Below are 25,134 nucleotides of genomic sequence, written 5' to 3' on the forward strand. Positions count from 1 at the left end.
GAGGAGGCTCCTGGCTCCTGGCTTCGGATCAGCGCAGCACCGGCCATTGGGGTCACTTGGGGAGTGAATCATCGGATGGAAGATCTTCCTCTCTGTCTCCTTTCTGTATATCTGACTTTCCAATAAAAATAAGTATATCTTTCCTTAAAAAAAAATTATTTGAACCAGCACTCCCATTGGATGCCAGTGTCACGAGCAGAAGGTTAACCCGCTGAGCTACACCACGAGCTCAGACACGATGGTTGGTGTGTTAGAATAGGACGTCTCTGAGCTGACAGCCCAGGAACCAGGACCTGTGAAGCCTGCTATGTTGGACCATCTTTTCCAAGCTCTTCCTCGGTCAGTCTGCTTTCATTCCCAGAGTCTCCCTGCCTGACCCAGCTGTTATCCTGTTTTAGCTGCGAGCCGAGCCCAGGCCCCTCTGTGCTGTTAGGCAGGTTATACCTGCGCTGCCAGCGGATACTCCTCCAGTGTTGTCCTAATAGATCCGGGTGTTTCTTTTTTCTTTAATTAAATATTTACCTATTTGAGAGGCAGAGTACACAGAGAGGAAAAGAGATCTTCCATCAGCAGGTTCACTCCACAAATGGCCTCGGTGACTGGGCCTGGGCCAGTCCAAAGTCGGGAACCAGAAGCTTCCGCCGGGTCTCCCTCATGGGTGCAGGGTTCCAAGCACTGAGTCACTGTTTTCCCAGGTGCGTTAGCAGAGCTGGAGCAGCAGTGGAGCAGCTGAGCTCAAGCCAGCATCCGCATGGGATGTTAGCACTGAGGGCCCAGCACGGTGACCTAGAGGCTAAAGTCCTCACCTTGCACGTGCTGAGACCCATATGGGCACCGGTTCTAATCCCGGCAGCCCCACTTCCCATCCAGCTCCCTGCTTGTGGCCTGGGAAAGCAGTCAAGGACAACCCAAAGCCTTGGGACCCTGCACCCGTGTGGGAGACCCGGAAGAAGTTCCTGGTTTCTGGCTTCAGATCCTCCTCCCTTTCTCTCCTCCTCTCTGTATGTCTGACTTTGCAATAAAAACAAATAAATCTTTTTTAAAAAGATATATTTAACTGTTATTGGGAAGTCAGATTTACAGAGAGAGAGATCTGTCCGCTGGTTCACTCCACAAGTGACTACAACAGCCAGAGCAGAGCCAGTCCAAAGCCAGGAGCCTCCTCCAGGTCTCCCACGTGGGTGCAGGGTGGCAAAGCTTTGGGCCGTCCTTGACTGCTTTGCCAGGCCACAAGCAGGGAGCTGGAAGGAAAGTAGAGCAGACAGGATAGGAACCTGCACCCATATGGGATTGGGGTGCCTGCAAGACAAGGATTTTAGCCACTGGGCTACCATGCCAGGCCCTTCGATGTGGTTTTTATTTGTGCTTTTCTAAATAGGTAAGGAACCAGAGCCTTTTTTCATATGTCCATCAGCCATTTGAATTTGTTCTTTCTAGAAATGCCTGCTCATTTCCTTTGCCTATTTCTTGGATATTTCTTAACAAAAATGTTCCAGCAGGTGGCAGTAAAGTTCACGGAACTGGATGGCTTTTTCTAATTTGTGTTAGAGTAGAAAATTGTAATTTGCGTTTAGGCTTATGCCTTTATTCCTTGTTCCTTCCCTGACACTTCAAGGTCCTTTTCTGTCGTGGCGCCAGCCTCGTTCCTTTAGCTTAGTCCTTTGCTTTTCTTGTCTGTTCTTTCTGTCCCGAACATTGAAATTTCAAAATGTTAGGATTGTAGGCAATATATTTAGAAAATAGAAACCCACCACGCAGCCTCGCCTGCTCTGGCTCACCGCTAGTTGGCGCTTGGCCTCAGCAGCTTCATCCGTCTCTGTCTGCCAGCCTGGAAACAGGCTGCTTCTAGCTGCTGCAGTAACATTCCGTTTTTTTACTCCTGAAAATTGTTTTGAATTATTTATTTATTTGTTTGTTTATTTATTGATTTATGTGTTTATTTATTTTTCATTTATTTTTGTTGCAAAGTCAGATATAGAGAGAGGAAGATCTTCCATCTGATGATTCATCCCCCCAAGTGACCAGGGTCCGGACTAGAATCTCACGTGGCAACCATGTATTACTGTGTCTCCTTATTCTCCTGTCATCGCCTGCCATGGTAGCATTCCAAATGGGCACTGGTTTCTGGATGATCCATTTGATCTTATTTTTTTTAAGATTTATTTATAGATTTTTTTTTTTTTTTTTGAAAGGCAGATATACAGAGAAGAGGAGAGACAGAGAGGAAGATCTTCCATCCACTGATTCACAACAGCTGGAGCCAGGAGCTTCTTCCGAGTCTCCCGCACAGATTCAGGGTCCCAAGGCTTTGGGCTATCTTCAACTGCTTTCCCAGGCCACAGCAGGGAGCAGGATGGGAAGTGGAGCTGCCGGGATTAGAACTGGCACCCATATGGGATCCCGGGCACATGCAAGGTGAAGACTTTAGCCTCTAAACTACCGCGCCAAGCCCTGACTGCTCCACTTTTAATCCAGTTCCCTGCTAATGAGCCTGGGAGAGCAGTGGAAAATGGCCTAAATGCTTGGGCTCCTGAACCCAGGTGGAAGACTTGGAAGAAGCTCTTACCTCTTGCCTGCAACCTGACTTGTCCTCAGCTGTTGTGATCAAGTTTATTCATTTTTATTTATTTGAAAAAACTGAGAAGTGCGCACGCATACACACACACACACACCACTCCACAAGTGACTGCAACAGCCAGAGCGGAGCCAGTCCTAAGACGGGAGCCTCCTCCAGGTCTCCCATGGGGTGCAGGGTGGCAAAGCTTTGGGCCATCCTTGACTGCTTTGCCAGGGCACAAGCAGGGAGCTGGATGGGAAACAGAGCCGCCGGGATTAGAACTGGCGTGTTCAAGGTGAGGACTTGAGCTGCTAGGTAATTGTGCTAGGCCCAGTCTGCCTTTATAAACAACCAGAAATTTCATTCAGCTCTCCCTCCTGGATGGTGGGGATTCAAGCACTTGAGACATGATCTGCCGCCTGCCAGGGTGTGCCTTAGCAAGAAGCAGGCACGCAGATTTGACTCAGTGCCCAGTATGGGACATGGACCTAGCCCACCATCCTGCCGTGCCCTCCCCTATCCCACAGTGCACTCCCTACCCCATGCCCTCCCCTGCCGCCCCTGAGTCCTCCATGCCACCGCACTGTGCCCTCCCTACCCCGTGCCCTCGCCTGCTGCCCGCAGTGCCTTCCCCTGCCGCCCCACTGTGTCCTCCCTGTCGCCCCGTTTTGTTCTTGCCACTTCAGCATTTCCGATCAGGAATGAAAACACTGCTTCTCTGAGGTCACCTCCCTGAGTGGGCTGAGAGTGGCAGCGTTTCTCCCGTAAGCTGGTATCCTTTAGTGTTTCTTGTGTCCACCTGGGTTATGCCTCAGATCAGTGTAGAGGGAACTCAGCTGCAAGTGGGTGAGAGCATGGTGTCATGGCGTCAGCTTACACCGGGGCCTCCCAGGCCTTCCTGTTGGTGATTTTTATTTTATTTTATCTTGTATAATGATTACATGGTTGATCAAGATTAGGGTTGGGTGAACTCATTGTCTCCAATTTTGCTGTTTCTTCTTGTCCTGTTGGTGATTATAGCTAACGTTGGAGCAGGTTCTGAAGGCATTGGCTGATGTATTCCTTAGACATTTTACAAATGAGGAGGTGGAGGTGTGGAAAGGTTAAGGCAGTGTGGTTACACAGCAGAACTCTAGTCCCGCCTCTCTGGCCCCAGAGCCCTACCAGCAAAGAGAGGGCACTCCGAGTGGGGCCATAGTGCTGAGGCGTCCTTTCAGGGGGCTGACATGCCCACGCTCGTGTCATTGATGGGGTACCAGCAGCCCGTCAGCTGGTCTTTGAGGTGCTTTACTAAGAGCCTGGACATTCCCAGTCCGTGTAAAAGGCCCGCTTGCCTGGGTTGGTGCTGGTCCGTGCAGCTTCCCACAGCATCACTAATCGTGTCCCTCTCACCCTCAGAAGCATTTTAGTCTGCTCATCATCCTGGGCTTCTCCTAAGACTGACAGAGCCTAACGCTGCACGGCTGATCTGTTTGCATTCCTTCTGGCTGCAGCAGCCGGGGCAGGGCTAGGCTGACACCAGGAACCAGGAGCTCATGGGACGCCCACATCCCGGAGTCTATGCTTTCAGTTGGCGTTACTAAATGGCTGTGTGTGTGCCTGTGAGTGCCGAGTGCTCCCCGGGTGTGCAGCAGAGAGCCGGTGGCTGGCTGTGTTCACTTTCAGTTGGCGTTACTAAGCGGCTGTGTGTGTGCCTGTGAGTGCCGAGTGCTCCCCGGGTGTGCAGCACAGAGCTGGGGGCAGAGCTGGGAGTGGTCCACCTCGGCCGGCGGCTGTCTGTGTTCATACCGCTTGTCTCCTTGCCTGCGGCAGTGCACGACCTGATCTTCTGGCGAGATGTGAAGAAGACGGGCTTTGTCTTCGGCACCACGCTCATCATGCTGCTCTCCCTGGCCGCCTTCAGCGTCATCAGTGTGGTCTCTTACCTCATCCTGGCTCTTCTGTCTGTCACCATCAGCTTCAGGGTCTACAAGTCCGTCATCCAAGCCGTGCAGAAGTCGGAAGAAGGCCACCCATTCAAGTGAGTTCAAGGATCACAGTGCTTGCGCACAGCAGCCAAGGTCTAACACACAACACATCGCAGGGTGCGGTGCGGCTCAGAGGCGGGGTGATGGGACCTGGAGAGCCTCCTTAGGCGTGCCAGGGTAGCAGAGATGGACTGCTGACAAACTGGAGGCTCACACCGGAAAACCAAGGAGGACTCTTAAGTTTCTGAGCAGGGTAAGGAAGGCAGAGCACTGGGAGCAGCCTCCAGGGGTCCCCAGTCTGTGGGGGAGCCTCGCCAGGTGAGGCCCTAGATGGGCACATTGTGGTGGAGGCCGTGCCCTTGGGGCTTGCCTCTGTCCTGCTGCTGTCCGCCCTTATGCCAGAGGCAAGTCGGTAGGTCCTGGGCGTCTACGATGCACTTCTAGCTCCTCTGATTAGACTGCTACTTTGGCACGTTTTCTTTTCTTTTTAAGATTTATCTATTTTTATTAGAGAAGCAGATTTACAGAGAAGAGGCAAAAAGATTTTCCATCCACTGGTTCACTCCCCAGGTGGCTACTACAGCCGGAACTGAGCCCATCCAAAGCCAGAGCCAGGAGCCAGAAGCTTCTTCCAGATTTCCTGTGTGGATGCAGGGTCCCCAAGACCTGGGCCATCCTGCGCTGCTTTCCCAGGCCACCAGCAGGGAGCTGGATGGGAAGTGGAGCAGCCAGGACAGACCAACGCCCATGTGAGATGCCAGCACTTGCAGCAGAGGACTAGCCAGCTAAGCCATTCCACTGGCCGCTGGCAAATGCTTCCTCCCCTGTTTCCCTGCAGAGCAGTAGGCCACTACAGCAGCTGACTGTTTCCTAAAAGCCCTTTACTCAGAGAAGGAACGCCTCGTGCAGCCTAGTGGGCTTCTGGCTACTGCTCTCTCATCCCTCTGTTTTCTCTTGGTGAAAACAGAATTTGAACTGTATATGTGGCATTGGAAATAGCTTGAAAGTTAATTTTAATAAATCTGGAGTTGTCCAGTGAGTGAGGGAATGAGCTGTGCTGTTTCTGAGAGCTCAGGTGTCTCAACGGGTCCCCGCTGCGTGACAGCTGCCCGCTTACCACGTCCGGTCGCTCAGTTGTGTTAAGTTACAACATCTGCCATTTAAAACTCTTGCGTTGGCAGTAAGCATATTCTTAATGAAGGAATACGTGTCTGTTATCACTCTGTTTCTCTGTAAGACTCTAAGCTTCTTAAAGCAAACATAGTCCTGACCGTCCTTAGCACTGTGGCACCAAGCAGTGTCTGGTAGGCAGCGGGCAGCTGTAGCTACTGCAGGAGCACATGGTCCCCCTGGGCACGAAGCTGGGCACGAAGCTGGGATCTTTCAATGCTTGTGCGACCCTCAAAACCGTCTAATGCAACTTCTGCAACCTCCTTGCTTTGCAACAAATATGCTTTGCTCCCTTTATTATATGGGAATGAAAGTCGTAAATAGTATAATACGTCCACAAACATAATTTTCAATAAACAATAAATAGATCAGTTATAGCACAAAGGTGTGGTAACATTGAAAGCATCTGTAACGAGCTATTGTGTTTCAGTCAGTATTTTAAAAAATAAATAAATAATTACTTGGACATGACTATACCAAAAAAAACCTAAAAAGAAAAATCAGAAGCATATATCTCCATGTAGGGTCACCAATAAGATATGATTTTCCAAAAGAATTTTTAAAAAATGGTGAACACTTTGTAATGCTTTATCATGTACTGATTTTGGGGCCTGTGGATTCTGGACTCATAACTCTTAAGTCAGCCCGGCTTCCCGGAGCCATAAAGTTACACCGAGCATGGGCACAGCAGACACCCGGTGTCTCCCCTGAGTGACAGAAGTCCCTCCACCCCCCTGCCCCCGGGCCAGCGTCGCTGCCTAGGAGGCTGCCGTGCTGCCAGAGCCCCTGGCGTTGCCCTGTGAGACGTGTGACTCTTGTCTCCTGTCCCGGAAGAGCCTACCTGGATGTGGACATCACGCTATCCTCGGAAGCTTTCCACAACTACGTGAACGCCGCCATGGTGCACATCAACAGGGCCCTGAAGCTCATCGTCCGGCTCTTCCTGGTGGAGGACCTCGTCGATTCCTTGAAGGTCAGTCACTCAGCGCTCAGCAGGGTGCTGACCCGGGCAGAACACACGTTGGATCCTGGCTTTGTGGGACGTGGGCACCCTTGGGTGAAGACCCCATCTCTGCTTCGGTGATTGGGTTCAGGGAAACGGGGACAGCCATGCAGAAAGAAGACTGGACAAAGAAGGTCCGTTAGACGAAGGCCAGAGAATGTTCTTAAAGAACCTTTTACTTCAATTTTCTGTTATTTGTATTTGTTTGAAAGTCAAAGAGACAAGAGCTCTTCCATGTTTCAGTTGCTGGCTCATTCCTCAGTTTCCCAGAACAACCAGGAACCCAAGTACTGAGCTAGCACCCACTGCCTCCAAGGCTGTGCAGTAACCGGAGGTGGGACTCAGATGCTGAGCAGGGACTCAAACCCAGGACGCTGATGTGGGCTGCAGTCATCCCAGGCAGCATCCTCCCCCCTGCCCTAAGTGCCCATGCTGCTCAGAATTCCTTCACGGCCAGCTGGCTGCAGGAAAGATGGGAGCGAAGTAGAGTGATATTCATAAGTTTTGTGGCTGGCACTGGGGACCAGGAATTCCAGTGTCCTGAGGAGGTTGGAGAAAAGCTTGCCTCAGCCCTTCCCTCTGGTTATCCTCCTCTCAGCTCCAGGCCAGGGGCCAGGTTATCATTCAGCAGGACCACAGGACACAGGTCTGTGTCAGAATCGGATACCCGATCTTCACCTGCTTCCCCCGGGAGACATGCATCAAGTAGTGCAACGTGACAGGTGCAGACCTGAGTGTAACAGAGCGACATGCCCTCAACACCCTCAGATGTGTGCAGGTGGGGAAGGCGCGGCGGGAAGTGTGGCCTGTCACTGCCTGCGTGTGCGCTAAGTGAGCTGAAGGAGAGGGGGATGCGTTACCTACTTAGCCGGCATGTCGCCCCGCGCTTGCTCCTGTCTAACCCTCTGATGTTGACCTTCACAGCTGGCTGTCTTCATGTGGCTGATGACCTATGTCGGCGCTGTTTTTAACGGAATCACCCTTCTGATTTTAGGTAAGATGGCAAGGAAAAGCACTGCCCTTTGTCGTCATTTGTAAAAATAAAAAGAGAGGTGTACAGCATAGCCCAGTCTTTTTTTATTTGAAAGTCAGGGTTACAGAAAGAAAGGCGTTCTGTGTGCCGGTTTGCTCCCCAGGTAGCCGCAACAGCCAGGGCTAGTGCCCTAGTGCCCTGCCAGGCTGAAGCTGGCAGCTTCTTCTGCGTCACCCTCCTGAGTGCCAGGGCCCGAGCACTTGGACCATCCTCCGCTCCTTTCCCAGGCACATTAGCAGAGAGCTGCATCAGAAGTGGAGCAGCCAGGAATCGAACTGGCACCCACATGGGATGCTGGCTCTGCAGGCAGATGCCTTGCCTGCTTCACCACAAAGCCAGCCCCAGCCCAGCCATAAGACCCCTCAGAGACTTTGAACCTTTAAGACAACTGGAAGTAAAGAATTGTCTAGCTTCTCCTTTGACTTAAATGTGAGAACTTTAGTTTACGGTGACCTTTTTTTTGTAACTTAAATTGTAAAAAAGTGGCCTGTGAGCTTTCAGCAGCTCCCTGGTGCCCTTGGGACTCCCTGGTGCCCTCAGGACTCTCTGGTACCCTGCAGCAGCTCCCTGGTACCCTCAGGACTCCCTGGTGCCCTCAGGACTCCCTGGTGCCCTGCAGCAGCTCCCTGGTGCCCTTGGGACTCCCTGGTACCCTGCAGCAGCTCCTTTTATCTGCTTGCCCTTCAGTGTGAGGCCTAGGCAGGCTTTCGTGCTTTGGGGAAGCTGTGTCTCCCTGAGCCTAACCACGGCCCTGATCGTGTCTTGCAGCCGAGCTCCTTGTGTTCAGCGTCCCGATTGTGTATGAGAAGTACAAGGTAAGCCGGGTCTGCTCTGCACGTGCCTGTCACAGCCCAGTTCATTGCCCAGGGCCTCTGGGACCCGCAGTTCATCAGCCAGGGCCGCTGAGACCCCCCAGTTCATTGCCCAGGGCCTCTGGGACCACCCCCCAGTTCGTCAACCAGGGCCTCTGGGACCCCTCCCCCACTTTGTCGCCCAGGGCCTCTGGGACCCCACTGTAGGAGCTCTGGAGAAACACACCCTTTTCGTAATCTATGATGTGCCTTGTGAATTTTCCTGTTGTTATTGGTTTTGGATTGTTTTTTGTTTTGTTTTGTTTAAGATTTATTTTTATTGGAAAAATAGATTTACAGAGAAGGAAAGACAGAGAGGAAGATCATCCATCTGCTGGTTCACTCCTCAGTGACCAAAGGGGCGGGAGCTGAATCAATCTGAAAATTGGAGCCAGGAGTTTCTTCCCACGCAGGTGCAGGGTCCCAAGGCTCTGGGCTGCTTTCCCAGGCCACAGGCAGGGAGCTGGCCGGGATTAGAACCAGTGCCCATATGGGATCTTGGCTCTTGAAGAGGAGGATTAGCCACTTGAGCCATCACATCAGACCCATCTTTTGAGCTTTTATCACTTGGACATATTATCTGTTAATTTTAAAAGGTGCTTAGCCAATAATAGTTGGGTGTCCGAAAAGAATTTAGATTCCCTTATCTGTCGAAGTTAATAGCTTATAAACTGAGATGATGTGCACAGAGTAACAGGATGTATAAGGTTGTTTTGGCTTTTCTTTTTTGAAAGATTTAATTATTTATTTGAAAGGATAGCTAGAGAGAGAGAAATAGGGGTCATCTTTGACATACTGGTTTGTAACAGGCAGGTGGGGCCGTCTTCCAGGGTCTTCTCAGGGACCCCAGCAGGAAGCTGGATCAGAAACAGAGCAGCTAGGATTCGAGCCGGCACTGTGACGTGGGGCACCAACATCACAAGCAGCCGCTTCAGTTACAGTGTGGGACTCCTTGGTCCTTGGTGTTCCGTGAGGGCTATAACATGTGTGACTATAGCTCACACAGTGATGGGTGCTAGCACGTGGACAGTGCTGCATCCCAAGGTCCCAGACAGAAAGCACCACCACACACTTCTGCAGGAGGGAAGTGATTTCCACTTCAGCAAGGTGTGGGATAATCTGAAGTCTGAAACCAAAGGCATCTTTTCTTTTGTTGTTTGGTTGGTTGTTTGAGGATACTTCCATCTGATGACCCACCATGGTCCCTCAGTGCTGCCCAGTGGGCAGGGCTGGGCCAGGACCCACCTACAGTCCCATGTAGGTGGCAGGGTTGGCTCCACTTGAACCATCCCTGCCGCCTCCGCAGTGTGCATTAGCCAAAATGCTGCAGTCAGCTTATTCATTTGAAAGGGTTGAAAGGGAGATCTTCCATCTGCTGGTTCACTCCCACTTCCTAAATGACCACAAAGGCCAGGGCAGGACGAAACCAGAACCACAAGCCAAGAACTTCATCCAGGTCTCCCTCGAGGGGGCAGGGGCTCAAGGACCTGGCCACCTGCACTGCTCTCCCAGGCACATTAGCAGGGAGCTGGAGCAGAATGGAGCATCTACAACTCCAGCCAATGCCCCTGTGGGTGCTGGCCCCACACCTAGGCACTCTGATGTGGGGGGCAGGCAACCTCGGCCCCTAAACCGGAGATTTTGCCAAAAAAAAAAAAAGCTTTTAAGAAGATTCAGCATTGTTTTCATTTTCCAAAATATGTAATAGTGTTTAAAAATACTCGGATGAGACAGAGTAACAGTGCCTTCGGGAACACTGTTCTATGTTGGCACAGCTGAATCTGCCATCTGTCCTTCCTAGACCCAGATCGACCACTACGTTGGCATTGCCCGGGAGCAGACCAAGTCGATTGTTGAAAAGTAAGTACGGGAGGGGCATGGACTTTGTTCTGTAAGTGGATGCCGTTCCCCGTAACATGTTGATACTAAAGAAAGCAATTTCCGTCCTGAAAAATGAGGGATGATTTTACTGTGAGTTGGCTGCCTTTCCAAAGCCTCTGGTACCTCGGGTTGCACTGCATCGGTCGGAGTGAGACCACGCTGCCCTCCCGAGCAGGTGCCCTCCCGAGCAGGTGCCCAATGCCCTGGGTTACTTCCCCGCCTTCATTCTGTGTACACGTCTCCGTCCTCTTCAGCAAACATTGCAACTCAAGTCTCAAAAATATCCCTTTTTCTAAGATTACCAAGTCAGTTGGTATTTTAATCAAATCATGAATCATTAGCCAGTCTTTGACTCCTTAAATCCAAGACCTGTAGTCCCTGTGCCACAGGGCGTGGCCCGCTGCCCCCTTGGGCTCCGAGTGAGGGAGCGAGGCGGTACTGGCGGATCCTTCCAGATCCTCCCCCGCCCCTGCCGACCCCAGGCTTGTCCCGAGCCAGGCTCAGCTGTCACCTCTTCTCACACAGCCGACTCCCATTGCTCCAGCAGGCCCAGCATCGCTGTCAACATGGAAACCTAGGACAAATACTGCGTTTTCACTTCCGTTTTGTTCGTTTTGTTTTTCTCACTAGGATCCAAGCAAAGCTCCCCGGAATTGCCAAGAAAAAGGCGGAATAAGCAGGTGGAAGCCAGAAACACAACAGTTACTAAACCCCACATCATAGTTGTAACGTCCTTCCTCGTGCCCCGAAGGCGCGTGCCCAGTGTCAGCTTGAGCCTGCACTCCAAGCTTTGTTTTCTCATTTGGTGTTTTCTCCCTTCCTTCCCTTCCCTGTGCCCTTAGTATCAAGCACAAGAAATGTTGGACTGAAAGAACTGCTATCTTAGAACTCAGAAGAATAAAGGAAGAATCAGATTAGTAGGGTGGGTCAGTAACGTCCTGCTGGGCGAGCTCTTCCCTGCCCCAACACGGGCACGATGGGCAGCAACGGCGAAGCAAGCGAGGTGCCCAGCCTCTTGGGTCCTTCTCTCCGGTTCTCAAGGACGAGGCCCACACAGCTTCCCATTAGAGTTCTGTCCTTATTTCTAAGTTCAGGAGTAATGATTAACTTATCGAGAAGCTAATTGGGGGCGGGAGATCCCTCCCCTGGGCTCTCCTGGAGCCCTGGGACTCCTTCCCACCCTGCCTGGTCAGCAGCTATTTCTAACAACCCCTTCCCCACTTCATGATACCTCCTTGAGCAGAGCAGGGGCTCATGAGGATTCCTGGTTCCCAGAGTGGAGGGAGCGGCCAGGCCCCGTCCCTGGAGGGCAGGAAGGGCCCCGGGCTGGGCTCTCGGACCGGTTCTGAGTGGAAGTTGGAGAACTCATTCCTGGGCATGCTTTCTTTCCTCCCCATCCACCTGCCCTCCCTTTAATAAATATGGTTGTACTTTTCTTATTATGAAATAAATGTCTGTAACTGCTGTAAACTTGTTAGAGAAAAAAATAAGCTGCATGTGGGCTCCCCACTTCCTGCGTCCCTGTGACCCTCAGTCCGTGGCGGGCAGTCTCCCAAGAAGACCCTCCGCTTGTCTTCCCCCATCTCAGGCCGCGTCTGTAGAACTTGTCGAGTAGTTGGGCTCCCGCAGTCGAGCTGTGGTTCTGCTCGCGCGGCCACCCGTGAGCACCTGGCCGTGTTCCGTGGGCCACGGGTGGTGTCCAGTGCTTGGCGCCAGCCCACGGCGCCGTGTGGTTGGGGGGCACCGCCTCATTTTCAGGCACGTAAGGTGTCTTAGCACCTCTGCCCTGGCCCAGGGTGCACGCATAGGGAGTGTATTCTACAAGTTTCAGGGCAGTGCGCTGATGCCTGTGTACACAGGAGGGACAAGTTTCTTCCCTTCCCCACAAAAATTGAATGACCTTGAAAGAAAACCATCTGTAAGTTCCTTCTGGCTTGTAAGACGTAATCATGGCCACACGGAGGGACCAACAACTTTCCTGAGGGCTACTGGCTGTGCTGGTGGCAGGGAACTGCCCACCTCTTTTGGGAAGTTAGTTAAAGGTGAGAGGGCCTCTGTGTTACTCCCTTTTCTTTGCTTAGCCCCACTGCCCTGCCAACTTCCATCACAGTGGGAAAGGCGCTGTCCGCCCCCTCCCAGAAGTGACCCGCCCTTGTATCCTTGGGCATCCCTCCGGAGCCCCTGCCCTGGCAGCCCCACACCGGCTCTCTTCTGTTGCTGCTATGTTGAGATCATTGGAGAGATCATTGTGTCACACAGGATTTTTTTTTTTTTAAGGACAAACCTATAGATGATACCATGACTAATGAAACCGTGCGTGTACGTGCAGTGTAATAATAAAGTAGCCCTCTGGCGCTCGACTCTGGTCCTGTACAACTGCAAACTGATGTGGTATTAATAAAGACAAAACACACTGGCCATGCTGTCCTGCTAGCTTTATTCTTTATACACAGTTTGGATAAAGAAAAAACCAATCATGGCTTCCACTCCCTCCATCTAGGGGGCTTTGAAAACACGAGGGAGAATGCCGGCATTGGGCTGTGCATGTGGTAACCACGACGGGCGATGAGGAGCGGAAGGGGCCCCGGGATGCAGCCTCCCCAGGAGCTCGGTGCCTCTGCCCGGCTTCTCCCCGCGCGGAGGCTGCTGGGACCCCTCCCGCAGACTTCAAAAATGCACATCCCTCTTCGAGAACATAGGCAGAAACCACTGTTAAATGACTGATGCAAACAACTTCACAAATACGTATACAAATGCTGGAGTAATGTCACTAAGTACCATGGAGTATAAATATGTATTCAGAGTAACATTTACATATGGGTGAGAATAGCAGGCATATCATTAGCAACAACCAAAAAGGATGAAGATACATCACCTGTCAGTCCCAACGCAAGGAGGCCCACCGAGGGATGAGGACCCCAGATCCGCGAGGTCACAGTGGGACGCTGGCCGCGGGCCCTTCCCCCATCGCGTGTCCGGAACTTGAGCTCCAACGGAATCCCAGAGAGGGCTTATGGCAATGGACGGCCAGGCTCCACCCCAGCTTCTCACTGCAAACCTGGGGTGGGCACCAGGGACTGGCATTCCCTGCACGTCCCTAAAAAGCTGCTGCTGACCTGGGGAGCTCTGTGCCAGCCGCTGCAGGGAGGGAGCTGTCTCCAAAGACACCCACCCCTGTCTCTCGAGGGGCCAGCCAGCCCTAACCTGCTCTCCGCCCAGGCTTACCTGAACTTTGGCAGTGGGCCCGGGCACTACAATCGGTTGGCCATTTTGCCTACTGTTTTTGAATGGAGAGCAGAAAAAAGTAACACTCGTTTTGGGTCTGAAAACAACGCAGTGAAGGAAGGGGGGTGAGGGAGGGAATGCCGTTAATACTGTCTCAGAAACCCAGAGGCTCACACCTGCAGGGAGCTCGGGCACTCCAAGTCCACCGGCTGCCTTCCTTGAATTCCTGGCAGCCTCATCCACAAAGAACACAGAAGGCCGACCAGGGTCCTGCTGGGCAGGCGTGGTGGGAGGGCTGCGCCAGGTGGCACCCAGGGCTGCTGGAGCTCAGCCTGCTCGCTCCAGGAAGGGCGCCGCCCTGTGACGGCCCCAGGAACCACCGCTGCACTGATCGGCCCCCCAGCCCTGCAGGAAGCAGCCTTAGGTTGCACCAAGCAGCCCTTTTCTCAGTACCTTGCCAGTGAGGGATGGGGCGGTGTGGTGCCACAGTCCCTAACTGGGAGTGACGGAGAGCTTTCCTTTAATCCTCTACTGCTCCAACCTGGCTCTGAGTGCCTGCTCCTCTGAGCTTCACTTCACCTTTCTGCAGGCAGGGTGGGGGCAGGGGAGGGGTGCTAGTGTTCTCCAGGGTCCCTTCCGACTCTTATTCCGAGTTATATAAAAATGCTATAAAATTCGTGTATAAAATCCAACTCCCAACCAGGAAGAGTCAAGGGGGCTGGGCCTGAGGCACTTGAACCTTGGGCTCTGGCCCGGGAAGGCAGGGAAGGTTGGGCAAGGGGCCTTGGTCCTCGCCGCCTGCTTTCCCACCTACACAGGCTGGCCAGCAGTAGCTGCCCGTGTCCCACCCTCCAGCCCCATCTGCTGGCCTCCTGCCCCAACTGTCCCTGCAGTTCGCCTCGCTGGGGCCCAGGGGCAGGCAGGAAAGGTCCAGACCCTTTCCATGCCGGACTTCCTTCTCCACCTCACAGCTTATCTCTGATACACGCATAATAAATAAGACATTTGCACATCAGGGAGATTGGGTCAGCTCTCTGCCCCTCCCCCTTTTCATATAAAAGCATTAAATACAGTTTCAAAATAAAATACAAAGCAAAAAAAAAAAAAAAAAAAAGCCTAAAGGCGGGGCCGCCAGTTCTCCACGGGAGAATCTGCGCATCCCTCTTGGACCTGCCTGGGAGATGGCGGGCCTGGCGGAGACCCGGCCCAGGCCTGGGGGCTGAGAGCGGGCGCGTCCACCACGCGTGCAGAGGGCCACACCAAAGGACCTGGCGGGGGAGTTGCAAAGCCAGTGGTCCTGGCCTCGGGCACTGGGGCAAGAGCGTCCAGCTCTGCGCTTAGCGGTGAACGGGAGCCCTCGGGGCAGGAGAGGAGCAAAGGGAAAAAAAAAAAAGTGCTAATCTCTCCCCGCGACCTGTAGGGCTGGGCGCTGCGGGTGGAGCCTGGGCACGGTGCCCGCCCAGCCCGCCGGGGCTCTGCGCGCCGCCCCAGCGCTCCGCCTCCCGCCGCAAGCCCCTGTCGGCAGCCGGGGCCTCCGAGAGGCCAGAATACCAATGAGGCCAGCGCATCCAGTCCAGCTCCGGGGCCAGCCCAGCTGCAGGCGTGCAAGGCTGCATGCAGGGAACTGGGCCCCCGGCCAGGCTAAGGGGCCGGGGAGTCCTCCCGCCCTCCCTGCACCCTCTCCTCCGGCCTTAACACTGACACTTGGCACCCGCACCCGGGTCGGTCCTCGCGGGATCGCCTGGGGGCGGGCAGAGGCTGGAAAGCGCTCCATGCTAACACTGGGAGGCCGCTTCGGCTTCTCGAGGTGGAGGGGACACAGGGGGAGGGGATCCAGGGCCCAGGGGAGAGGGCGTGTGCGCAGCGCAGGGATGGGCCTGGGGGCGCCCCGCATCCTGCGCCCTGCCCGGCCAGCGGGGGGGCTCGGGAGGCGCGCCGCAGTGGTCCAGGCCGTGGCGGCGGAAGTGCTCGCATCTGGCGCGAGGGTCTCTCAGCCGGGAGGGCTGGGCCCAGGCACCCTGTGTCCCCCCCTACGCCCGGCACACAGCGCCCGGCTTGAGGTCCGCCCCGCCGTCGCGAGGCGCCGGGGCCGGCGGCCCGAAGCCCTCGTGGCCGTAGCAGCGCAGCGCCGCCTCCTCGTAGGCCTCCAGGATGGTCTGGCGCTCCTCGGGCGTGAAGTCCATGGAGAAGGGGTGCACCTGCAGGATGTGCCGCTTGATGGTGCTCACCTTGAGCGTGGCCAGCGCGCCCCCGCACACCATGCACACCAGGCCGCGCCGGCTGCCGTCGTAGTCCATCAGGTACTCGCCCCGCCAGCGCGGCTGGTAGTTCCGCCGCTGCTCCCGGCTGCGGGGCGGCGGGGGCGGCGGCGGGGGCGGCGGAGGCGGCGGCAGGGGCGGGAAAGCCAGTCCCCCGGGCTCCTGGCCATCCTCTTCATCCTCCTCTTCCTCAGCAGGCCGCTCGAACGCAGCGCCGGGGGAGAGCCGGTTGTCGCCTGAAGGGACGGAAGGGACAAAGGAAGCCCTTTGGCGCCGGTGGAGCGGGGAGGCAGGCCTGCCGCGCTCGGTCCCGCGCCCTTCCCCACCCCCACGCAGCGCGCCCTCCCCGCGTCCTGCCGCCCCTTCCTCCCACGCCCTGCCCGGCCACCTGCTCTGGCTCCCCGGCTCACCCCACCACTCCTCCTCGGGCCCTCCCCCCTGCTCGGAGGCTGCGGCCGCGCCGGGGGCGGCGGGGCGCCGGGGGCGGCGGGGCGACTCGGGGCCGGGCAGCGCCGGGGCTGCGGGCTGGCGGGCGGCCTTGCTGCTGCACTCCCGGGCGACGAGGGCCTGCGCGGGCCCGCCGAGGCGCGCCGAGGCCGGGTGGCGCCGGCGGATGTGCCGCTGGATCGTGCTCATCTTGAGCGAGGCCAGCGCGCCCCCGCACGCCAGGCACACGAGGCCGCGCCGGCCGCCGTCCAGCTCCAGGAGGTACTCCAGCCGCCAGCGCTCCTTGTAGCGGCGGCCTCCCGCCCCCTGGCCCTCCTCCTCCTCCTCCTCCTCCTGCGCCTCCTGCGCCCGCGCCTCCTCAGCCGGCCCGGACCTCTCAGGGGCCCAGCCAGCCTCTTCCTTTACATCTGAGGGGCTGAGATTCTGAGAGGAGGGGGCTCCAGCAGCGGGGGCCGAGTGCCGGCTCTTTCTGGTCAGGTCCTGGGGGGCGAGGTCATCGTCTGTTGGGGAAGGGGTGAGGGAGAGGGGCTCAGCCTGCTTGCCGGCTGGGTTGCTCTAAGGGCAGGGAGGGGCGGAGGGAAGGGGGTCTGCGCCTCACCCCAGCCCCACGTCAGCGCCCCGCCAGGGTGTGTGTGTGTGTGCCCCAATGCTGCAGCCCTAATAGGAGGGGTGGAGGGTGTCTGAGCCCAGGGGCTGCCGCGCACCTGGTGGGGGCTGGACGAGCTCCGCCAGTTCGGGGGGCTGGCCACCCCAGGCCTGCAGCAGGCCGCTGCGCTGGGGGCCGCTGCGCCCCAGGGAGCTGGGGTGGGCCTCCAGCACGTGGGCTCGGATGTCCTCCAGGTGCAGGCTGGGCAGCGCCCGGCCACAGGCCATGCACACCAGCCTGTTCCCCCGCGGGTCATAGTCCATGAGACACTCCGCCCGGAACCAGCTCTGCAGCGACTCCTTCAGCCTCCACTCCAGGCGCTGCGCCCCCAGCCCCCTGCTGGCCCTGGCCCTCGGGGAGCGCTGCGCTGCCCCTGGACGCCGGCAGCCCCCCGCAGCAGGGGCTTTGCCTGGAAGGGTCGGAGGGAGGGAAGGAACTGAGGGGGGAAAGGGGGAGGGCTTTGGGGAGCTCCCCTCCCCCCGAGCTGGGACCTCACTTTCCCTTCCTTTCCCCAATCCTGCAAGATTCTGGCCCCTTGGGGGGGACTGCACTCGGCCAGCCCTTCCCCTGCATGACCTCCCCACCTCTCCCCTCCCCTCAGAGACCTCCTGTCGTCCCCCATCACTATCGTACAAGGGCACCCAGCAGACCCCTGAATTACCTGGGCCCTTGGGTGGACAAGCTTGGAGGCTGGACCCCTCCTCCTCCTCCTCCTCTTCCTCCTCCTCCTCCTCCTCTGGTCCCTGCGCCCCCAGGCCCTCGGCCTCGCCGCAGGCCCCCAGCCCCAGGTGGGCGTCCCAGCTGTTGCTGATAACTTCCTTCTCGCGAGGGCTCCAGTGCAGGGAGTAGGGGTGCTTCTGGCGGATGTGGCGCTTGATGGTGCTGAGCTTGAGCGTGGCCAGCGAGCTGCCGCACACCATGCACACCATGCCGTGCCGCGCAGGGTTGAAGTCCATCAGGTACTCCAGCCGCCAGTGGTCGTGGTAGTAGCGCCGGTGGTCGCGGCCCGGGATGCGGCTCTTGCCCGGCCTCGAGGCCCGGGCCTCGCAGTGGTCTGAGTATTTCCTGCCAGAAGAGGCGGGGCCCCTGGCCCTAGAGGAAGGCAGGGGGGCACTCCCCCAGGACCCCAAGGCACCCCCTTCCAGTTGCAGATCTGGCCCTGAAGAAGGGGAGAGGAAGACAGATTTTCAATCCCTAGACCCCAGGGACAGGACCTGGGATTTGACTCTAGAAGGCTACGGAAAAAGTGGGCACTGGGCACATGGTGGGGAGTGGGAGGGTCAGGGGACAAGAAGGAAGCGGGGCGGCTGTGGCAGAGGGCATACAGGAGGGGCGGCCAGCCCTGTACAAAGAGTGAGGACCCTTTAAGGACGAAGGAAGAACAAAAGGATGTGAGGCGGCCCAGCTGGGCAGGCTGCCCTCGAGGAGAGCTGAGGAGGCAGCAGTGGTCAGCACGGAAGGTGGCCTTGCTGGTCCAGGGCTCAGGGAGAGCAGCAGGCTGGGGTGGCTGCGGCCGGCGCGAAGCAGGCAGTGGGGGCCCCACTAGCAACAAAAGGGGCCATCTGTCTGCATCCAGGCCTGTCCAGGGGCCGCACCCGCCCGGGGCCCGCGGCCAGCACGGCCCCACCCAGGGGTCTCCCTTTAGGGATGGGCTGAGCAAGGAATGTCCCACACACACACACAAGGGAAGGACCGCCCCAACAAAGTGGCCCACAGCCCGAGGGCCTGGGAGCAGGGTGTCCCCCCAGGGCTGGGGGGAGCCCAGACCCCCAGGACGGCCCTCCGCATGGCCACGTCCACCAGCCTCCACCGGGGCCCTTTAAGTCGGTATTGATTTTCTGCCCAGCCATCAGCAGGACGGGTACCGGAGAGGCCCCACAAACCCAGTGGTGTTCGGTTTGTCAAACAAGATTGGGGGACTGGCGCTGAGGGGGGGACAGCCCCCTAGCCATCCATCTAGAGATGGCCAAGGGCAGGTTCTGGTCATTCCCCAGTGGAGAATCCCGGAAGGAGACAAAGACGGGAGGGGGTTGCGCCAGCGTTCTGTCTGTGGCTCTGTTCACTGTGTCTGCTACTCAGAGAGCCACAGGGGCAAAGCCTGGCTTCTGTCAGAGGCCAGGGTTCGAGTCCTGACTTCCTGGGAACTTGCTCAGGGGCCTCTGGGACTAGGTTTCTTTGTCTACACAGGCGCCGGACAGCTAGCTGGCGTCTAAGCATCCTTCCAGCTCAGGATCTGGGCTCCCCGAAGGTGGACGGGCCCTTTAAGGGCCGAAATCAAAAAGGAGGAGCTGAGATTCCTTTAAAAACAAAAGGGGCTGGGGGAGCGTCCAGGAGGTGGGCGGGCAGGGGGTCCCCCGGCCTGCACCGGGGGTCCTGGGCGGCCACCCGGCAGGGTGTCCACGGGGAGCAAAGCAGGCACTGGGGGCCGCTGGGTCCCCACTGGGGGGGGGCAAGCAAAGAATTCTGGAAAGGAGCGAGGGAAGGCGCGGGTCGGAGGGGGGTCCGCCTTCAGGGCTGGACGCGAACACACCCGCTTGGAAACGGCCCGCCTAGGGCGGCGGCGGGGTCTCCCGGGGCCAAGCCGCGCTCTTGCCGAGGGAGAACGTGGGGGGCAGGAAAGGGGCTCGCGCCTCGGCGCAGCCCGGTGTCAAGCGGCGGAGTTTCGGAGCTCAGGGTCCCCCAAGCGCCCACAGACCCACCCACACACCCCGAAGGGGGCACGGGGTGTGTGTGTGCGTGTGGCGGGGGTCTATCCGGGCAGGGCGACAAAGCCCCTCAGGGAGTCGGAAAGGCGCGGGGGGCCACGCGCCCTCAGCCGACGGCCGCGGGGGGCCCTTGGAGCAGGAGAGGAGGGGGACCCCGGGAGCAGGGCCCCCCGCCAGCCCCTGCAGCCGCGCGCCGCGCCCGCCAGGTGGCGCCCCCGGCCGCCCGGCCCGGGTCCCCCCCTTTGTTCGGCGGCGGCGGCGGCGAGGGGGCCCGGAGCCCTCCCCTCCCCCACGCCGGGGCCCCCCGCCCCGGGCCGGCCGCAGCCGCTTACCGCCGTCGTTCTCCTCCTCGGGGTCGGCGCCGCCGCCGCCGCTGCCGCTGCCGCCGCCGCCGCCGCTCGATCCTGCGGGCGGCAGCCGTCGGCCCCGCGCCGAGGCCACTGCTGGCCCCGGGCCGCCGCCGCTGCTGCTGCTGCTGCGGCTCCGGTGGTCCCCGCCGGGCTCCATGCGCTGCGCGGCGGCGCGGGGCCCCCCGGCGGCGGCGGCCCAGGCGGGGCGCGCGGGGCGCGGGGCGCATGCACGGCGCGGCCGGCCGCACGGACGGCTCCGGCTGCTGGCTCGGCGGGCGCGGGCTGCACCGGGGTGGGGATTCCTGTCTGGGGCCCCTGGGGCTCCTTGAAGGGCTCCTGGGTAAATTTAAAGGGGCCGCGCGCTATTTCCTCCTGCCAGCTCGCGGGGGGCTGGGGGCGAAAGGCGCGAGGCCGGGAGCCCGGCCGAAGCTGCGCAGCCGGCGGCCGCTCCGGACGCGGGGAGCCCGGATCTCGCGGCCCCGCGCCGCCGCCGCCGCTGCCGCCGCCGCCGCCGCCGCCCCTGGGACTCGGGTCCCCGGCTCCCCAAGGGTCACCGAGGTGACCAGGGGCGTCCGCGGCGACGCGCTCGCACCGGGACTCGGCGGGCAGCCGCCACCGCCCCCTCGGGGCATGTCAGCCCCCGGGGCTCGGGGCCGCAGGCTGGGCTGGCTGCCGGGGGGGCGGCGGCCAGGCGCGGGGCGCAAGGACAGGGTCCCCGCCCGGGGCTGCTGCCTCCTCCGGCGCGAGCGGGCCCCGGGGCGGGCGCGACTGGCAGGGGCCCCAGCTGGCGGCGGCCCCGGCGAGAGGGTGGAGCCGCGCGCGGGGGCGGCCGCGCCCCCTCCCGCGGGAGCCGCCCGGAGCGCTGGCGGCACGGGCTTCTCCATGGGAGGGGCCGGCGAGGCGCCCCGGGCGCCGGCCAGGGCGCAGGGTGGTGGCTCGGGCCGGGGCGAGAGGGGCGCGCGGGGCAGCGGCCGGCTGTGCGGACCCCGGGCTGGAAGCCGGGTGGAGCTCGGGCGCGCGGCGGTGACTCAGGCTCCTGCCGGGGGGCGCCTGGCGCGGCGGCCCTTGGCGCAGCCCGGATCCCCCCTGCTCCAGGCACCTGGGAACGCGGTCAGCGCGGCTGGGAAGCGCTGGGCGGATCCCGGCTGCGGACTGTGGGGTTCCCCCACCCGGCCCCGAAGCGAAGATAAGGAGGGACTCCCCCCAAGATGGGCGGGGGTTGCGGCAGCCCGGGGTCTTCCTCCCAAGAGCAGGTGCTCTGCGCGCCTGTGGTTGCGCGCCCACAACAAAGGCGATCCTTGGAGAGCCGAATGACAGGGTGCGGGCTGGGGAGGGGGGTCCCTTGCTGCGCAAGGTCCCATTACTAAGGGAGGGGGGCCAGAGGAGACCCGTTCAAGCCGATCGCTCCCCCAGCACCTACGGTGCGCCAGCTTGCAGCCACGGGACAGCTAGACCGTGACTTGACAGGCGCCCACCCACGGCTGATGCCACTGGCACCCATAGGGCCCTGTGGGAGCGGCGGGAGCTCATTCGTGACCTGGAACCCAGAGAACCCAAAGTGACGAAGGTGAAGCGACAGGAACTAAGATTCCTCAAGTGCCCCGCAGCTTCGGGCACCCTCCGAGGTGGCGCGTCTCTGCCTTGGTCTCCGTGACAGGCCTGCGAGAGGCATCCCAGCCGGTATCGGGAGAACGGCTCTTTGTAACCCCTCCTTGGGGACCTGTACCCTACTGCTGCTGGGGTGCTAGGAAGGACTGGACCCCAAGTCTGGGACCTGGCTTTCACACTGTTTCGGTGTGTCTGGTAAAAAAAAAAAAAAAAAAAAATCCAGGGACCCAAAGGGAGACAGAAGGGCCCAGTGCTGGCGTCCAGTTTAGTTGTGAGTTAGCGAAGCAAACGGGGCTCTGGGCGGCGCTGTGACAACGCGCTGGTCTCGGTCCTCCCCGCGCGCGTCCCGCTAGGGGGACTGTGTGTTCCCCTCAAGCTGAACCACCTCTGCCTCCCCCTCCTGGCCTGCACCCTGCAGGCCTCAGGACTAGCTCCCAGCTGCGCGTGTGGTGTCCCCCCATCTGTCCCAGGGCCAGCTTGTCCTGGCGGCAACCCCCGGCAGCAGGAAGCCTTGCAGTCCAGTGCAGAAAGGAGCTGGTGAAGTGAGAAGCCTCGCCCCAGACAGCCCGCTGCGTGGGTGCCTGTCCACTAGCAGTGAGCATGGACTTAGCCAGCCCTGAGGGCCTGGCCTGGGGTGCAAAGACCCAACAATAACCCCACAATAAAATAAAACAAAAAGAAAAAGGGGGGCGATGGCTTTGTGGCCCTGCATGTTAAACCACTACCTGTAGTGCAGAAATGCCATGTGGGCACCGGTTCAAGTCCTGGCTGCTCCACTTCCCATCCAGCTCCCTGACAGTGCACCTGGAAAAGCAGCAGCTAGCCCAGGTACTGGGACCCCAGCAGCCACGTGAGACACCAATGAAGCTCCTGCCTGCCCGCTTCAGCCTGGTCCAGCCCTGGCTGCTGCAGCCACTTGGGAAATGAACCAGCAGATGGAGGATCTCTCTCTCTTTCTCTCTCAGCCTCTCCTGTAACTGCCTGTCAAATAAATGAATCTTTTAAATAATAATAACCCAGCTATTGCTTTATTATTTAATTTAACAGTATTATTTACCCGGCACCATTGTCTCTCCCCTGGCGGGAGGAGGGGTCAGAGCCACATTGTGCTGTAGTAGGTGGTGCTGGCATCTTCCGTGTGCACTGGTTCGAGTCCTGGCCGCTCCTCTTCTGAGCCAGCTCCCCGCTAATGCACCTGGGAGGCAGCAGAGGATGGCCCGAGTGCTTGAGCTCCTGCACCCATGTGGGAGACTCAGAGGAAGCTCTTGGTCCGAGCTGTGGCCTGGCCCGGTCCTGACCGCTGCGGCCGTTGGAGTGAACCAGCCGATGAAAGATTCTCTCACTTCCTTTCCAGTAAACCAAAATGATAATTAAAAAATGTTCTAAATATGGCCGGCACCATGACATAATAAGTTAAGCCTGTGTCTGGAGTGCCGGCATCCCATATGGATGCCAATTTGTGTCCCAGCTGCTCCGCTTCCCATCCAGCTCCCTGCCTGTGGCCTGGGAAAGCAGCTGAACATGTCTCAAGTCCTTGGGGCCCTGAACCTGCATGGGAGACCCAGAAGAGGCTCCTGGCATCAGGTCGGCTCAGCTGTGGCCATTTGGGGAGTGAACCAGCAGATGGAAGGTCTCTGTCCTTTTCTCTGATGCTTCCTCTCCAATAAAAATGAAATCTTTAAAGTATTGATAATCCCAGCTCTGGCCTCCCAAATGGCTGGGGACCAGCTGGGGACCAGCTGCAGTCAGAGCTGTGTCCGGCTTCCTGGGTCCTTTTGCCTTCTAGTGTGTTCCTCTATGAAAGAAGAAAAAACATGATTTAATAGATCTTTAATTCATTGACACTGAAAATTGGGCTTTCTCTCTTGCCTTGAAGATGCGTGAGAAGATCGGTGTGGTAGCCTAGTGGTTGAAGTCCTCACCTTGCGTCTGCTGGGATCCCACTTTGGTCACGGTCATGATCCTGCCTGCTCCACTTCCATCCAAGTCCCTGCTTGTGGCCTGAGAAAGCAGACAAGGACGGCCCAAAGCCGTGGGATCCTGCACCTATGTGGGAGACTCAGAAAAGTTTCCCGACTTCAGACCAGCTCAGCTCCAGCCATTGTGGCCTCCCTGGGGCAGGGAACCAATGGATGGAGATCTTCCTCTCTGTCTTTCCTCTCTGTAAATCTGACTTTCCTCTAAAATAATTCTTTAAAAACTAACTTAAAAATTGTTTTAAATAAAAGAAAATTGTCATGAGACCCCCCCCAACAACCTGCTAGTGTTCGGGACCCTGAACGTGCCCAGGATGGTAGATGCCTGGGCAAGGAGCAGCCTTGGCAAGGCGCAGTCCGGGCCCACCCAGGGGGTATCGTCAAGAGAGGACAAGAGGGATCACCCCAGCAGAGACCAGGGGCACCCGGGTGCAGGAGAGGACCAAGCCTCAGGGCCACACTGAGGGCTGAGGAGGCCTTGAAGTCACGGGGGTACTGGAGTGGGGAACATGGGAGAGAGGGGGCCCGCAGACCTCAGTTGCACCGCGTACCTGCGCACCAGCAGCCAGGGCCCTTGGGGAGGCAGTAGCAACAGGGAACGTGAAGAGAAGTGGACGCAGAGTCCAGCCACACAGAGCACTCTGTCCACTGCAATGGGGCAAGGGGTGGGGCAGAAGGGGGGGGAACATGCCCCCAGGGCCACCAGCTGAGACATGCCAAGAAGGGACACCCTGTCAGGGTAGGGAGCTATTGTCAACCAGGTGATGGAGGTGTGTGTGCGTGTGTGTGTGTGTGCGTGCGTGCGTGTGTGTGTGTGTGTGTGTGTGTGTGGCGTGATAACTTTCTAACACAAAAATGCGCTTAGAGGTTGGCAGTGGCCCTAGCCTGAGCCCTGGGAAAAAGGTTGGCACAGCACCAGGTTAAGCCACCACCTGCAATGCCAGCATCCTGTATGAATGCTGGTTCAAGTCCCAGCTGCTCCATTTCGAATCCAACTCCCCGCTAACGGGCCTGAACAAGCAGAGCAGGATGTCCCAAGTGCCTGGACCCCGGCATCCACATGGGAGACCTGAAAGAAGCTTCTGGCCGTTGTGGCCAATTGGGGAAACGAACCAGAAATCTCTCCCTTTCTCTCAGGCTGGCACTGCAGGCCAGGAGGCCAGATTGAATGTGCCTGTCTGGGAAAGGCCAGGCATGGCAGCTGTGCATCGCTGCCAAGCCAGGCTGCTCTGAAGAGAGAAGAGGCTCACTTTGACCCATAGTTCTGCAAGGCCAAGGTCTAGGAACTCACCTGGTGAGGGCCTTCCTGTGGCCAAGTGCCAAGGGCATACAGGGCCTGAAGTGGCGTGTGTGTTGCAGGCCCGGGAAAGCAGTCAATGACGACCCAAAGCCTTGGGACCCTGCACCCGCGTGGGAGACCCAGAAGAGGCTCCTGGCTTCGGACTGGCATAGCATCG

At 58.4% G+C, this 25,134-nt stretch overlaps 2 protein-coding genes across 3 annotated transcripts in view; one reads left to right on the forward strand and one right to left on the reverse strand.

The window, feature by feature from the left end:
• RTN3 (reticulon 3) overlaps window positions 1-12,880 on the forward strand; it is a 54,915-nt gene extending 42,035 nt beyond the window's left edge. For both annotated transcript variants that reach the window (XM_040971111.1, XM_040971110.1), the window contains 6 exons: window positions 4,370-4,577; window positions 6,529-6,667; window positions 7,622-7,691; window positions 8,499-8,545; window positions 10,383-10,441; window positions 11,093-12,880. In XM_040971111.1, the coding sequence (XP_040827045.1) occupies window positions 4,370-4,577; window positions 6,529-6,667; window positions 7,622-7,691; window positions 8,499-8,545; window positions 10,383-10,441; window positions 11,093-11,138 (569 nt within the window). In that variant the 3' untranslated portion in view covers window positions 11,139-12,880. The remainder of the gene's footprint in view (window positions 1-4,369; window positions 4,578-6,528; window positions 6,668-7,621; window positions 7,692-8,498; window positions 8,546-10,382; window positions 10,442-11,092) is intronic.
• Window positions 12,881-15,717: 2,837 nt separating this feature from the next.
• Window positions 15,718-20,250, reverse strand: ZFTA (zinc finger translocation associated). Its single transcript, XM_040971006.1, has 5 exons — window positions 20,076-20,250; window positions 17,700-18,197; window positions 17,097-17,447; window positions 16,356-16,892; window positions 15,718-16,181 (listed from the first exon to the last, which is right to left on the reverse strand). The coding sequence occupies exons 1-5, from the start codon at window positions 20,248-20,250 to the stop codon at window positions 15,718-15,720; spliced, it is 2,025 nt and encodes a 674-aa protein (XP_040826940.1).
• Window positions 20,251-25,134: the final 4,884 nt, after the last annotated feature.

The sequence above is a fragment of the Ochotona curzoniae genome, unplaced genomic scaffold (assembly GCF_017591425.1).
Source record: "Ochotona curzoniae isolate NIBS_2020 unplaced genomic scaffold, NIBS_Ocur_1.0 scaffold_4937, whole genome shotgun sequence".
In the NCBI taxonomy this organism is placed as follows: Eukaryota; Metazoa; Chordata; class Mammalia; order Lagomorpha; family Ochotonidae; genus Ochotona; species Ochotona curzoniae.

Coding starts and splice junctions, on each gene's coding strand:
- ZFTA (XM_040971006.1), bottom strand. CDS start 20,250: ATGGAGCCCGGCGGGGACCACCGGAGCCGCAGCAGCAGCAGCAGCGGC. Junction 18,198..20,075: donor CGAGGAGGAGAACGACGGCG/GTAAGCGGCTGC, acceptor CCCCTTCTTCAG/GGCCAGATCTGCAACTGGAA. Junction 16,182..16,355: donor GCCCGAGGAGGAGTGGTGGG/GTGAGCCGGGGA, acceptor CCGTCCCTTCAG/GCGACAACCGGCTCTCCCCC.